The sequence below is a fragment of the Crotalus tigris genome, unplaced genomic scaffold (assembly GCF_016545835.1).
Source record: "Crotalus tigris isolate CLP2741 ecotype Arizona unplaced genomic scaffold, ASM1654583v1 scf7180000018825.4774228, whole genome shotgun sequence".
Lineage (NCBI taxonomy): Eukaryota > Metazoa > Chordata > Lepidosauria > Squamata > Viperidae > Crotalus > Crotalus tigris.
The window spans coordinates 1954556-1969626 of record NW_024097215.1 but is presented as its reverse complement, the minus strand read 5'-3'; the positions used below and the strand labels follow the sequence as shown (position 1 = coordinate 1969626).

Below are 15071 nucleotides of genomic sequence, written 5' to 3'. Positions count from 1 at the left end.
TCGCCCTGGCTCGCGGAGTTTGGTCGTCGGAGGTCTCGCGAGATTTCCGCGACGAGGTTTCCACCCTCGCTCGTCCGACGCGTGTGTTGGCTTCGCGGCGGTGAGATGCATTCAGACGACGTGAGTTTGGGGGGGGGGGGAGAGGTGCCTGGGGGTGGGTCTCGAGTAGTGTGGGGAGGAGTTATTCTGGGAAACGGATGTGGTTCGGTTCGGGGGTTCAGGGGAATCGCCGCTCCCGGATGAGCTTCCTCCTTCCACGTGGGAGCGGAGGCTGTTGGGGCTGGACGCGCTTGGGCTGCATTGAGCGTCGGAATCCGCTCCTTGGGACACGTGCTCAGCTTTTAGGGAGAGTACCTGCCATGAGTCCTCCTCTTCCTAATTAAAGTCTCAAGAGAAGAGAATGCTGGAGCATGTGCAGAATGCCCCGGCTTCATCCCCGACTCCAGCATTAGGATCTGGGTGTAGAGAGCAGAGAAGGGCAACTCTGAGCATGTGCAGAATGCCCCAGCTTCATCCCCAACTCCAGCATTAGGATCTGGGTGTAGAGAAGGGCAAATCTGAGCATGTGCAGAATGCCCCGGCTTCATCCCCGACTCCAGCATTAGGATCTGGGTGTGGAGAGTAGAGAAGGGCAACTCTGAGCATGTGCAGAATGCCCCGGCTTCATCCCCGACTCCAGCATTAGGATCTGGGTGTAGACAGTACCTCTGGGCATATGCAGAATGGTCATTGCTTTATATCTCTGACTCCAGCATTAAGTTCTGGGCATGAAAAGTAGGGAAAGGCAACCTCTGAGCATGGGCAGAATATGAGTGTGGAAATTTGGAGACAAAAAACAAAACAAAAAAGGCAAAACATGTTTATATTTCAATAGAAAACTCAACTATACAAGATACAGATATGCTTTATATAGAATTGCTTGCTTTGATGGGCTTTTAGTCTCTTATATCTCTCCCTGTTTGTACATATTACCAAGTGCATACCACACAGGTATTTTAATACACTAATAGATCCATAGAACTACATCGCTTCCTTCTTCTGTTTCAATAATGTTATAGCTACGTGTTATCATCCTGCTAATTTAATTTATTAAGGAAATTGTATGTCCTTATTAGTAGAGCAGCCACGATAGTTAATGTAATTTTAAAATAATCAGTAAACTGAAACAGTGGCATCAGTTGTGCATCATTAAGGTAGAGCTTGTTTGGTTCACCCAAATAACCTCCCCAAGGTGTGTACATTTTGAGCCAAAAAGAAGATAATCATTAACATGATCTTTTTCTTTTAGATTGTTTGGGATACTCTTGGCAACAAACAGTTCTGCTCATTTAAGATCAAGTTAGTATTTATCTTTACTATATGTGCTGAATTCAAGGGTTAGAACTGAAGGGGAGATAACTGATCTCTTGTAGATATTCTGGATTACATGATCAATCTGTCTCAGACACCATGCCAGTGATTAGGTTTTATGGGGTTTGTGGTCAGAATATTTGGGAAACTCCAGGTGGTTTTCTCTTGGGGTGGATCTTTTTTTGGACAATGAATTTAAATAACAAATTCATTCACATTTCCAACTTTTTAATATCCATGGTTTTTTTCCACCAGCATGTTGCAAGGAGGCTGTTATAAAAAATATCAAAAAAATCTGTTTGCAGTTGAGTTGAATCAGCTATTTGCTGATTTTAGTGCTAAGAAAGATCAGCCTTTGTTAGGACTTTTATGGAGACTGCTTGTGAATTCTAGGGTTGTTTGCTGAAACGGGGAGTTGAAAAACCATCCTGAAGAAATGGAGAAATAAATCACTTTTGTTACGTTGCTGAAGAATTTGCAGAAAGACAGGGACCAGGACCTGAAGACATTTTTACCTTTTAGAATCTTTATACAATCCAGAAATACTGTTTTTTGCATTACTCAAATTACAATAAATCTACATAGGGAGCAGTAGTGAATTTTTAAGGGTTTATTTTTCTTGGCATAGAGATGCATTTGGGCCATGGGGATTCTACTTTGGGCAGTCCCAAGGCACCTGGATTGTAGCCTGATGTTGGGCCTAGTGATTCTATGATAATATTCAGTAATGGGGATGAGAAGTAATGCATGGTGTTTAAAAGGGGCTAACTTTACAACTGTTTCTTTTACAGAACAAAAACTCAGAGCTTCTGCCGAAATGAATATAACATAACAGGCTTGTGCAATCGTTCATCGTGTCCCTTAGCCAACAGTCAATATGCTACTATTAAGGAGGAGAAAGGTAAAGAGTTCTTACTGTGGCTTTTCAACATCACAGTATTTTTTCTTTAATGGAGCAGGACCTGTTAAGGTCCATCAACAGGAAAGTTTGGAAGAAGATTGAAGAACTGCTTAGCTTACTACAAAAACAATTATAATAGTGTATAAATTTATATGCTGCCAGTGAGTCTGGGTGATTACTGTGGTTAAAAACAAAGAATAATACAAAAATACAGAAACAGCTCAAGACAGAAGATGGGGAAAAAACCAAACATGAAGGGGAACAAGGAAAAGAAAAGGATGTCGGGTGTCCTCACCAGAAGCCTGGTCTTTAAGAGTTAGTCTTTAAGGCAGTGGTTCTCAACCTGTGGGTCGGGACCCCATTTGGGGTCGAACGACCATTTCATGGGGGTCACCAAACCACGCTGTCCGCTATTTTTTTCCCTTTTCCCTAGCTGTCCTACTCCCTCTTATTGGTGGCCACACCCACTTGGGGGTCACCACAACATGGGGAACTGTATTATGGGGTCACGGCATTAGAAAGGTTGAGAACCACTGCTTTAAGGCCCCTTGAAATACCAGCAGGATGGCACTCCTTCAGATCTCAGGGGGAACCTCATTCCAGAAGGCAGGTGCCTTCTTTAATTGATGGGCCCCAGAATAATGTGCTCGCCCTGAGGATAATTTCCCGGGAAAAGGCTGGGATATTGTGAGCATCAATCACAGGAACTTGTAGAATGTATAGGTTAATGCAGGGGTCTTCAAACTTGGTCCCTTTATGACCTGTGGACTTCAACTCCCAGAATTCCTGAGGCAGGGCTGGCTGAGGAATTCTGGGAGTTGAAGTCCACAAGTCTTGAAGTTGCCAGGTTTGAAGATTCCTGGATTAATGCTTTTGGGGCAGATAGCTTGTATCTGTAACTATGAGTGTGGCAAGCCTAACGATGTTTCACATCTCTGCTTATTTTTGCTCATGTTTTAGGACAATGTTACCTTTACATGAAGACCATCGAACGGTCTGCTTTTCCCAATCGGCTCTGGGAACGAGTAAGTTCTCCTTTTGTATGTGCCAGGACTAAATTTGACACCTTTTTAAAAACATTCCTTTAAGTTTACAATTGGGGTTGACTATCCCTGTAGACAATGGTACCCTTCGACTTATATACCGCCCCATAGTGCTTCATAGCACTCTGAATGGTCTACAAATGTCAGCCTATGGCCCCCCCCCCAACAATCTGGGTCGTCATTTTACCAACCTCGGAAGGATGGAAGGCTGAGTCAACCTTAAGCTGGTCAGAATCGAACTCCTGGCAGTGGGCAGAGTCAGCCTGCAATACTACATTCTAACCACGGCGCCACCATAGCTCTTTGCTACCTGCCTCCTCCGCTTTCATTTCTGGCAGGTCCGGCTGAGCAAAAACTACGAGAAAGCATTAGAAGAGATTGACGAGAACCTCATCTACTGGCCCCGCTTCATCCGGCACAAATGCAAGCAGCGCTTCACCAAGATCACCCAGTACCTGATCCGGATCCGCAAGCTGACGCTGAAGAGGCAGTAAGTGGCGTTGTCCAGGCCTTCTCAGTTCAGCAGGGGCTACCACTGCAGAATGCCAGACGGGCTTGTTGCTGGCCTGAGAGAGCTGCAGTTTCTGGGCACCTGGCTGGCCCAGCTGTTCCATCAAAATCTTCTGTCTCTTTCAGGAGGAAACTTGTTCCGTTAAGCAAGAAGATCGAAAGGCGCGAAAAGAGACGCGAGGTAAAGCACCGTATCTGCCACGGAGATTCCTCATTCTTTGCTGTTTTGCCTCACAAAGCAGCCCCTGCTGCTGTCTGCATTGGTTGCTGCAACATCTTGAACATAATGTTCAAGATGTTCAAGCATCCAGTGGATATCCTCATCCTAGAAAGTCCAGAGATCCCCCCACCAGATGAGCAAATTCTCAGAGGGTGATCCACTTTAGAGCAACGCTAAGATTCACCCTGTCCACCCCTTTGGGATGGATCTGTTTATACTTAGTTTGCATTGAGCATGATAACCAACACGATTCTCAAGTTTTTTTGGAGGGGGAAACGGCCTTTGTAAAATCCTGGTTTTTTTTTTTTTGTTTTGTTTTTAGGAGAATGGAAGGAACCAGCCCATTCTCACATAATACTATCTTTCATCTTCCACTGTTCCTTGTTTCCTTCTTCCAGGAAAAAGCCCTAATTGCAGCTCAGCTGGACAACGCGATTGAAAAGGAATTACTGGAGCGGCTCAAGCAGGATACGGTATGATCTCTTAGCAGGAAGATCAGAAAAGGGGTTGGGTTGCCAGACCATTTCCAGAGGGTGGAGGAAGGGCGCTCAGCTACCTGCTCTGGGCTTTAGGTCTCAGAGGCAGGAGCTGAATTGTGATATTTAGCTTAAGCAACAGGTTCTGCGAGGGAGCAGAAAATAATCCCTGGAGTTCAAGGAGCAGGAGTTAACTTTACTCAATGGCTTGCAAGTAGTCTGGGCTGGAGATTCCTGGGCCTCCTCCATGTTAGAGAAAAATAAGAGTTAGGATATCGTGGTGGCGAAATCTATTCTGGAATCCAAAAGCCTCCAATAAAGGATACGTAAAAGGGGGAAGAAATAGTATGAAGCACATAGTTAACCATTAGAAATTTACAATATGGGGAACCTTGACTTAATGACCCCCCATTTATCTGACTTAGGTGCAGCAGATCAAATTTTGAGCTGGATGTCCCCTAAAATAACCTTATTGTCTTCAAAGTAGACCAGGGGAAGCAGTTAATTTTAGGCTATTTGTAGCAATTTGGGGAAATCATTGTGAAGGATGCTACTTGATTTAACAAACCTTTAGGAATAGTGAGCGCTCCCTGACCCCCAAAATAGTCCCTTAAATCAAAGTTTCACTATAAGGCAAGATGTCGCAATGGCCACTAAAGTGATTTCAGTGGAAATTAGCACTATGGTTGCAGATCTTGTCTAACGTGTTCCTATTCTTGATGTATTTCTCATTAGTACGGCGATATCTACAACTTCCCCATCCATGCTTTTGACAAAGCTCTGGAGCAGCACGAAGTCGAAAGCGAAAGCGACTCAGAGGTGGAAAAAGAGGCAGAGGAGGAGGAACAAGTAATGCTTTAAAAACTCTTGCTGATTTGCTCCAACCAGTGGGTGGGGAAGAATGCTGAACAAATATATATATATGCCTGCAGCAGTGGGGGATTGCAGCATGTATGTATTGGGGGGAAAAAATCTACAACATAAAGCTTTCTGTTGCATCACCATCTGCTCTTCTGGGAAGTCTTATTAAGAGTAAGAGAAAGAATAAGCATCCAGTCAGGATATGTGCTTTCCATCAATTAGGACTGCACTCTCCAGAAGGCTGAGATGGCCTGGTTGGGAATTCTAGGAGCTGTAGTCCTAGCTCGGAACTTCAGAGCAGTGTAAGATGGTAGAAGTGTTGTGGGCCCTGCTTCATAGCTAACCCAGAACTTCGGATTGTGTTAAAAAAAGCCAAGCTTCAAGGCATGACTGGATTACAACAGGTTCATGACCTTGGTGCATCCTGCTTCCCCAGACAAAGTGTCCACAAAGATGCTCATATTTCCTTGCTTGAAGACTGGGAATCGGGGGTTGAAATGTAATAAATAAATAAAATTTATATGCTGCCTGATTCTGAACAACTCGGGGGGGGGGGCTGTTTACAAATTGTTTTTAAATAATTTTTATTATAAGAACCTTTTACATAAGTTTGAAAAACTGCACATAAAAGGTAGGAAAACCCACAGATTCCCATATTAAATAAACCAATATGCAACATATTACATTTATACGCTGCCTGATTCTGAACAAATCTGGATGGTATTATTTTTTAAAAATAATTTTATCGTGAAAAGATTTTACATAGGCTTAAAAAAACCTACAGAAACATAAAATGTAGGACAAGAAAGTAAAAAAGTGAAATAAAACAAAATCTAAAAAAGCAACTTTCAGTCTTCATAGTAATTGCCATCTCCACTATTTCAAATTGCATATCTTAATTCCCTTCTTCCCATAGACTGGCCTTTTAAACATGAAATCTTCACTTCATTTTTATCCATTTTCAGCAAAAAAAAAAAAAAAGTCCATAAAGGGCTTTCAGCCTTTTATAAAAGTAACTCTAGTTCCCTCCTTAATCAAACAAATCAATTTAGCCATCTCTGCAGACTCTGCCATTTTCACAATCCCTCCCTCCATTATGGGTATGTCTGGAATCTTCCATTTTTGTGCATATAAAACCAGTCCATGAGCCTTTTCTAATTAGTTACCCCCCAAAAATTGCGGTTTCCAGTGGTTTACAAATTATTAAAATAAATAAATAAAAGAGAACAATAGAAAATGAAAAAGAGCAAAGATGGCCGAGATAATAAATCCAGGTGTGAAAAAAAAAGGTTGTTATGCATGAAAATGTGGTATTTCTCTGTGGATCAGTTATCTTTTTTTTATGCCTTCCTTGTAGGATTTGAACAAGAGGGAATATGTAGAGGTGGATGAGAGTGATCTCAGCGATTTTGAGGTGAGTGAGGCCTGTTAAAGCCTATAAGTCAGGAATTTATAGACGCCAAAATCGTCCAAGATCAGCAATGAAATAATTTAAAGTTTGCCTGTATACTCTGGCCTTCTCTGTCAGGAGTCTGTTCATAATTTATTCTGTGATATGACCTGAATATTAAGTGGTCCTGAATTATTGTTGAGTGGAAATATAGAAAATATTACTCCATGGATAACCGGACAAGGAGAGACTGGGATCTCTTTAAGTTACAGCAAAGTGCTGACCTTTTCACTAATAGATAAACATAGCAGGATATGTCATATTTCAGTGGCATTTCTTATATTTGCCTGGATGGGTTGCCCAGTATGTTTTTATCTTGTCACCAAGCAAGGCTAGAAATTCAAACTCATGTTACAGCAATACTGACTCTAATATGGTCTCTGGGATTCTCAAGGCTGTGTATTCCCTGAAGGCAGAGATAGCAAAACCTGCAGTCTTCATTGTAAAAGGCATGCTGTTCCTTAGAGAGAAGGACTCAGACCAAGGAGAGTAGAAGGACAATGGTTTATTAAATTTGTACGCTGCCCGATTTCCATTGACTCTGGGTAGTTCACAACTACAGTGAAACCAGCAACTTCCTCCCAGTCTCGGGAGTCAAGCTAGGATCAGGATACTCTAGTCAAGCTGGAATTAATCTTGTTGTCTCTGGGGAGCAGAGACCTCAAATTAAAAGCAAGGCCTTTCAGAATTGCTATTTCCTGCAGCACAGCCATTTGGTGGAGAACGTTGCAGCAAAGAAATATAGAGGGTGGGGAGTAAAGAAAATGTGTTTGGATTGCCTTCCAGTTGTGTTTAACTTTCCATTTTTTTTTTCTGTTGAAGGAAATGAATAAACTGGAGACAAGTAGCGAGGAGGCAGCATCTAGCGAGGAAGAAGAGAAAGAATCAGAACCCAAATCTAAGGGGAAAACTCCACTGAAAGGGCCATTCAGGCGGAAACGAGCTTACGTTGAAATAGAGTACGAGCAGGAAGTGGAACCACTGTCCAAGGAGACATTACTTGGGAGTTGAGGACAAAAAAAAATAATAATACTTGGACTGTGAAATAATGAAACTGCCTGGAGGCTTTTTGTATAAAAGAGACGAAGGAATAAGCAAAGTAGAACAAGCGAGGCAAGTGGCTTCCTGTTTTTAACATTTGCTTCTGCTGTTCTTCCCGACAAGCAGACGTGCAAAACAAAAAAAAGTCAATTTCTTTAAATCTGCTGAAGAGCAAGAGTATTCTCTCATTCTTAAAAAGCTGAAGTTTTTCCTTCCAGGTTCAAAAAACAGGTGTCCCTTGCACCAACCTCTCTCTGGAGTCGCTCGGCAGGCAAACCTGTGACAGAGTCCTCTTGTATTTGGTGTAGGCATTCCTTGAGGTGTTCACTTTCACAGCTCTGGTAGATTCCTTGCAATAGGACCTGGCAGAAGAAAGAGAAAGAGATTTACCTGTTGCTTCTTGCTCTGCCCTGTTTGTTTCCCAGGTAGCATCACACGCTTAGACCCCTGATAAACTTAGCTCAGTGTTTTTGCAGACTTGGTAACTTTGAAAGATGGACTCCCAGAATTCCCCATGCTGGTGGAGGAAGAATTCTGGAAGTTGAAGTCCACATATCTTAACACTGCCAAGTTTGAAAAATACTGACTTAGCTTGTAACTATCTATGCCCTGGCATTAGATTTCATGCTTTCTGTCCTGGGGGGGGGGGGCAACACTTTTAAAGACCAGGAAAAATATCCTCACAGGCCCCTTTGCAAGTTCAGGTAAGAAAAGGAGAATATTAAGGATGCTTCCAAAATGGGTTTTTAATAGACATGTGTACATTCAGACTTCTATGAAATGAGAGGAATTCTGAGTATGTTGGCTCCTGGCAAAGAAAAGACAAAATGGAACTTATCCCCCAAAGGCTCGTCCTCCGCCGCTGAAAACCTTTGCTGCTTTTTCCGCACCTGCGCTTCACCTTGGGAATGAAACTTTGGCTCACCTTCACCTGTCCCTGGGAGCAGTGATTCAGCAAGAGGAGGCACTTGGTGGCTCTCTGAAGCAGAGCTGTTTTCACCGGTTCAGGGGTGGTGCTCTCGTCGGTGATCACATCCCACATCATTCTCAGCAAAGCCTCAAGAATTATAGCAAGGCGGCAAGTCATTCTGCGCAGGAAGATGGGAGACTGGTTGGAAGGACTATCCCTGGAGACCGATGATGCCCTGGTAAACCTGGGAACCCAAACCCAACCTAGATGGAAAAGCTACAGGCCTGGGATCTACTGACACGGGATGGCCTACGAGCGTTATAACAATGAAGATTACCACCATAGCCGTGGCCGGTCATTTACTGAACGGGAATAGAAGGGTCTACTTTTTCTGCCTGTTCTCTTGGCATGAATGCTCCTTTGACTCTAAAGCAGCAGTTTGGGGGTCTTTTCCCCACTGAACTGCACCCCAAAATGCTTCTGCCTCCTCGGATTGCTTCTCATGTATTCCACAATTCTCCCCTTCTGATATGCAAGGCGTATATACCGATCTATCAAGTTTTGTGGCAATTTTCTCAGGCTCTCTGGGGGAGGCACCTAAGACGTGTAGGGGGGGGGTTCACGCCTGTCCTTTGAGATACCTAGGCCAGGCGTGCTCTATTGTACACTTCAGCGTTTCTAAAGCTGCAATCCGAGCGGCTTCCTCTGGTCCATCGGGGATTTCCAGGTACCCCACAATCACTCGGTGCAGCCGCTTCAGATGACGAACAATCCGGATGCCGAGCCTCTCAAAAGACAAATTGGTTCAGAATTAGAAGCCCTGTGAGGAGAGGCCCTCCCTCCTTACCAAGCAGCAAAGCAGAATGGAGGGGGCATTCCTTACCTCTCGACTAAGGCAGGCAGGCTGTTGGCATATATTCTCCGCAAAGAAAGCTGGCTCTCTGCTTCCATGTGGGTCAGTAACAGCTGGAGGACTTTGTCAGAGGCTGTGATACGTGGGGGTTTGTGGGACAACTGATGTGGGGCTCTCTCCAGGACTGGCAGCAAGTCCAGTATGCACAGCAACACAACCTAGTTTAAGGATGGGAACAGTTGGATCTGTGAGCATCTGTCTTACAGATGGACAGAAAGAGTGGCTGAGAAGTGGATTCTCTTCTTTTATTCTGCCATGAGATTTTCTGCCAGGATACTGAGCTAGCTTGTCACTCTCTTAGCCTGATGTACTTAGTAGATGGTTGAAATTATATATATATAGCTAAAGACCACCACCAAATTCTCTGACCTCCCAATATATTGCCTGGGTTAGCACAGCATGTCTGACTCATCTACAACAGTTAGGCAACTTATGGGTCAATCAGGCTATTATACTAAGCCCCAACAGAGTTAATTTGGACATAGTAAACACAGTATATTTTAATTCATCTTGGGTGAACTCAGCCCCCGTTTTTTATTGCATAGAGCAGTGGTGGCGAACCTATGGCATGGGTGCCAGAGGTGGCATTTAGAGCCCGCTCTGTGGGCATGTGTGCTATCGCCCCAGCCCTAGGCCTTCAGCTGGGTTTTATAAAACCTGTTCGCTTTAGGTCTCTGCCACCGTGCAAAAAAAAAAAAAAAAAAAGGTTCAATCAATCAGTCAATTTCAACTTCTCACGGGAAGAAAAAGATCTTGCAAAGTTGGAATTGGTTGATTGAACTTTTTAGTCCCATCCAGTCTGCCATTACCACCGCAGCCCAATGGGCCACGCCCATCCAATGGGCCATACCCACCCGGCACCCGACGATGCGTGAGTTTTGGGTTGCAGTTTGGGCACTCCGTCTCTAAAAGGTTCGCCATCGCTGGCATAGACCTTGATCACAATTACCCAGAACTAAAATGGAACCTCAAATACTTGTTTTCCTTAGATGTTTATGTGCAGAAAGTCCCAGATTTAATTCACAGAGTCTCTGGAAAGTCAAAAATTAAAAACCAAACAGCATGACTACATTACCCATTCTGAAAAAAACCAATCCAAGATTCAGCTTTGCGCCTCAGCAAACACCGTAGTGGGCCTTGTTTTAAAGAATGCCATGCTCCGTACAACTCTTGGTTAACTGGGCAACCAAAAGAACAAGCAAGTTTTACGTCAACAAAGAGCACAGTTGCAGGGCATTTCTTTCAATGGGTCCAAATTCTGCCCAACGGCAGTTACATGATAAATATGGACTGATCATTTTCAAATAGAGGTGTTGAGAAGAGAGCAGGCAATCTAAAGATTTATCGTTTCTTCTACCGTATGACTGGAGTATGTTGGGATGGGATGGCTTGTGAAAGCAAAGTTAAGGCTGCCTATTCTAGGGTTGTTTAGGTAAGGAATGAGCCCAGCTGAAATCAATGAGTTATTTTTGAATAAATACTTATGGAGCAGAGGTACAGGCCCGTGGGTCGGATGTGTCACGATGAAACCGCGCCCACCCCACTGCCGGCAATAGGAAAAAAGTCATGATACGTCGCAACACGTCACGTGACATCGCGAGTTTGATACCCCTGCTGTAGAGGATTATGCTGCATGTTACCTGCACAAGTTGAGCCTCTCTGCTGTAGAGATGGTTAAAGAGAGCATGATACACAACCTGAACTCTATTCAATTGGCCGAGGACAGCTGCTGGCTGCAACAAGAGTACATCCATATGATTATCTCAGCTGGAGGTATGTTTAGCTGTTATGCAACAGAATCATTTTTTGACATTACAAAATTTACACAGGTACATGCACATACACTGTTAATATCATTCCCTTTTTGTTATATTTATGCTAAATAGTGAAAAAGACTACAAAGACACTAAACAGGCAACTGAGGCTTTCATATCACAGTTTTTAGCAAAGCAGGCTAGAGTAGAGCATTGGATTATACGGTAGGCTTTGCGTATTGTTTTCCCTTTTGCTTATTTAAACTCCTGCTCCAAGGAGGAAGAGTCATGTGGAAATAAGCAGAGTGCATAAAGTTCTTTTGTGCATAAAAACAATATCTCCATTAATACTGTATACTGATTAGCTCCTGCTTATGCATGTTATCCCCATTATGTGTATCAGCCATAAACATATCTTCTCCATTTCACAGACACTGAGTTAGTGAAATACGGATGTTAAAAACTGAGCTGAATAGGTGATTTAAATCAAAGACTAACTGTATTATCTGTCTAATGCTGCTTATTCTCACTACTATTTCAGTGCCATAAAACACTTTTCAAATCATGTTAATGTTTTTAGTTGTGTCTGCTTCAGGCTGATATAAGAGAATAATTCTTTGCTCTAATCAGGTGAGATTTGATAGCCATTTATCTCCCAGGTAATTTATCTGTCTGGAGAGGATTTAGGAGACTATGGCCTCTGCATTGTTTTTGCAGGAAAAGGGCAAATTGGCGTAGGCATGCAGTTTCTCCTTACCACATTTTGAATAATATGATGTAGGCACTGTACACCCAGAATTTTATTTTCTACTCGGTAGTCATCTGACAGCAGTAGTGAAGGTGGCAGAACTTTTTCCAGGTGATCACCAAGCCAAGGTCTCTGAACTTGCTGGAGCACGAAGCAAAACATATACTTTGTTGCTGGGTTACACTGCCATGTTTCTCTGAATCAGAGAAAGAAGATAGCCGAGTTAGACAAAGAGAATTCCCCACCCCTTACTACATGACTCTTTTAACCTGAGATGGCAGAGCCTCCTATTTTTCCTGAAAACCGATTTTGTCAGTGAACTAAAGCTCTACTTGTGGGACTGCTTCTCCATGGAGTTCATTACATTTGAAGGTGGTAATAGTGCCAAGATGAAGACCAAAATAATTACTTATTTGAAATTGATTTAATTGGGCTTCAAAATCACAGTAGGCATGAAGGAAATCAAATTATTGTAAACTATCTCTGGCCAATGGCTGTCCAATCTCTGTTTCAATGGATTAACTGTCAAACTGTTCTCATTGTCGGAAGTTTTTTTTTCTAACATTCAACCCTGCTTTCCTATAACTTAAGTTTACTATTCTGAATCCTCCTGTCAGGGATGATAGACAGACAGGTCTTGAACCTATGGATGATGTTCCCACAGATACTTTGAAATCGCATTCCAACTTCATTGAATTTTCTCAAGCCTAAACATCCAGTTCTCAATTTCTCGTTAGTCCAGAGATCACCCATTTTTTTGAAACCTGTTTCAGTTTCTCTGATGTTTTCTGAAAATGTATTTAAAAGGGACCATATTATTTAACCACTGCAGAAAATAATGAAAATATGAATTTTATTTGTATTGATGCAGAACCACATTTGCCTTTTTTAGCAACTATAAAACACGATTGACATGTTCAACTGCCATATTCATTTTTCTATGTGGTATTATCAATCTAGAGATTTCTCACCCAATTTCAGTTTAAAATCAAAACTCCATTTGTTCTGATTACATTCACTTCTGAGCACCGGCCCCGTCCACTTTAAGAAGACAATTTCTGGCAGAACATTTGAAGGCAAGCGTGATCCTAGCCCAGAAAAAAAAAGGCGTAACTTCTAATCCTAAATCATCATTCCCGTAATTCTTCTCAGTGATCTCTTTCAAAGCAAAACTGTACAAATCACCTGTCCTGATCTAAAAGCTCAATCACACTGGCAGGTTCAGTTAGGAGATTACTGAAGAATATTTCAGATTTTATTCTAGGCTACAATGGGACCGGTATCTTTCCTTCCAGAGATTAACACGGGGCTCTGACTCACTTGGTCAGCTCTGGCTTCAGGCACTGCATCACCACCCCAAACCAGCCAGGTTCGCCTTCATGTGCACCTCTGAGGAATTCGGGTATCGACTTATATCCCAAAAGACGTAACAGAGTGTCCAAGAGCTCCTGAGCCCCACGCTGACTCCTGGGCCGGGTCCACGGCCTCTCTGCCCCATGGGTCACTGCGCAGAGGAAGATGGGTCCCGCCACTTGGCGAAGGATCGCGCCAGTCCCCGCAGAGTCCAACCCCTCCAAATCTTTCGCCTCTTCTACTTTGGCCAGGATGTTGCAGAAAACCAGGCTGACTTCTGCTGCTCGCTCAGCTCCTGCCGCCCCAGAAGGGTCTTCACTGGGGGATCGTCCTCCCTCGGGCTCCCACTGGAGAGGCGCTGCGTAGCGGTTCAGGGCAAGCACCAGTTCCTGAAGCAGGGCTGGGGCGGCCCCAAGTAGCCACCGAGAGTCCGCAGCCTCCAGCAGGGCGGAGAGGTCTCTGACCAGCCCCAGCTTGGCTGGGCAGGGCGCCCCGCTTCCAAAAAGCCGCAGGAACCGGGGAAGGGCCTGGTCTGCCGGGGAAGAAGCGGGGTCGCCCAGGTTCCCCTTGGCGGGACCCAGCGAGGGGTGCTGCCCCGCAGGGCTGGGACGGGCCTTGCGCCCGGACATAGCGGCCTGCGAAGGCCTCGCGGCCCCTCTCTGCACCGATTCCCGGCCTCTCCCGTTGATTCTCCTCCCGACTCCCGGCCTGGCCGTCCCGGCTCTCTCTGAACTTTAAAATTCCGGCTTCCTTCTTTGGATTTCCTGGGTTTGAGTTCGAATCGCTCTCAGCGCCATCGGGACTCGAGCCGGTGACAGATCCGGCGTCAGAAAGGCCTCCGCCCTACGATGCCCGCGGGAGAGAACCGCAGAAGCGGCCCGACTGCAGCAGAACGAAAATTCATGCGGATTTCCGCTTTCCGCCGGAAGCGGAAGTTTAATCTTCTTTCCTCAAGAGGTAAGAAAGGGCTACGTGAATGGTCAGGAGGCTCTGACGAGCGGTAGTTCTGCACCTTGCGGCCACCGCACGCTCTACGTTCTGCCTTTATTCCCAAACTGAAGGAAAAGAGGCACTTTCTTTTCATTCTTCGTGAATCAGGGTCCGTAACTGTGGTAACAGATTCTTTCGGATTTGACCGGAAGTTGAGACTTTGGGCCAGTCTACATTTTTCTCTCTAGGCATCCGTCCGGCCTTCTCGGTGGCGCCGCCGTTTTCTCTTCACTGTTTTCCTATGTCGCTTTCCTCAGTCGAAGCTGGTTCTATGGCAGAGTTTCCTTCCTAGAACTGCAAAGGTTTGACCCTTCCGACTCCCCTTAATCACCGGACCCTTGCCTTGAAAGCAGACCCCCAGTTGCCAAGAATATCTGGGGGCGGGGCTGCTGGTGAATATATTAGCATAGGTAATGAGAGCGCCCGATTCTGGTTTCTGTGGGAGAAACAAGACGGACAAAGGGTCAGAGAAAGAGGGACGAGGACCGTTGCTTGCATTTTTAAATCAGGAACTGAAATTTGAGATAAGGTAGTTAAGAGCGGGTTCATCA

General features: G+C 44.3%; 2 protein-coding genes across 2 annotated transcripts; one reads left to right on the top strand and one right to left on the bottom strand.

The window, feature by feature from the left end:
• Window positions 1-17: 17 nt before the first annotated feature.
• MAK16 (MAK16 homolog) lies at window positions 18-8012 on the top strand. The gene is made up of 10 exons (XM_039356437.1): window positions 18-120; window positions 1289-1338; window positions 2142-2251; window positions 3212-3276; window positions 3633-3784; window positions 3931-3985; window positions 4423-4497; window positions 5236-5349; window positions 6719-6775; window positions 7634-8012. Exons 1-10 carry the CDS (start codon window positions 106-108, stop codon window positions 7820-7822), a joined length of 882 nt encoding a protein of 293 aa, XP_039212371.1. The 5' UTR covers window positions 18-105; the 3' UTR covers window positions 7823-8012.
• TTI2 (TELO2 interacting protein 2) lies at window positions 8007-14449 on the bottom strand. Its single transcript, XM_039356434.1, has 7 exons — window positions 13498-14449; window positions 12187-12373; window positions 11316-11408; window positions 9646-9833; window positions 9404-9547; window positions 8778-8940; window positions 8007-8214 (listed from the first exon to the last, which is right to left on the bottom strand). Exons 1-7 carry the CDS (start codon window positions 14157-14159, stop codon window positions 8044-8046), a joined length of 1608 nt encoding a protein of 535 aa, XP_039212368.1. The 5' UTR covers window positions 14160-14449; the 3' UTR covers window positions 8007-8043.
• Window positions 14450-15071: the final 622 nt, after the last annotated feature.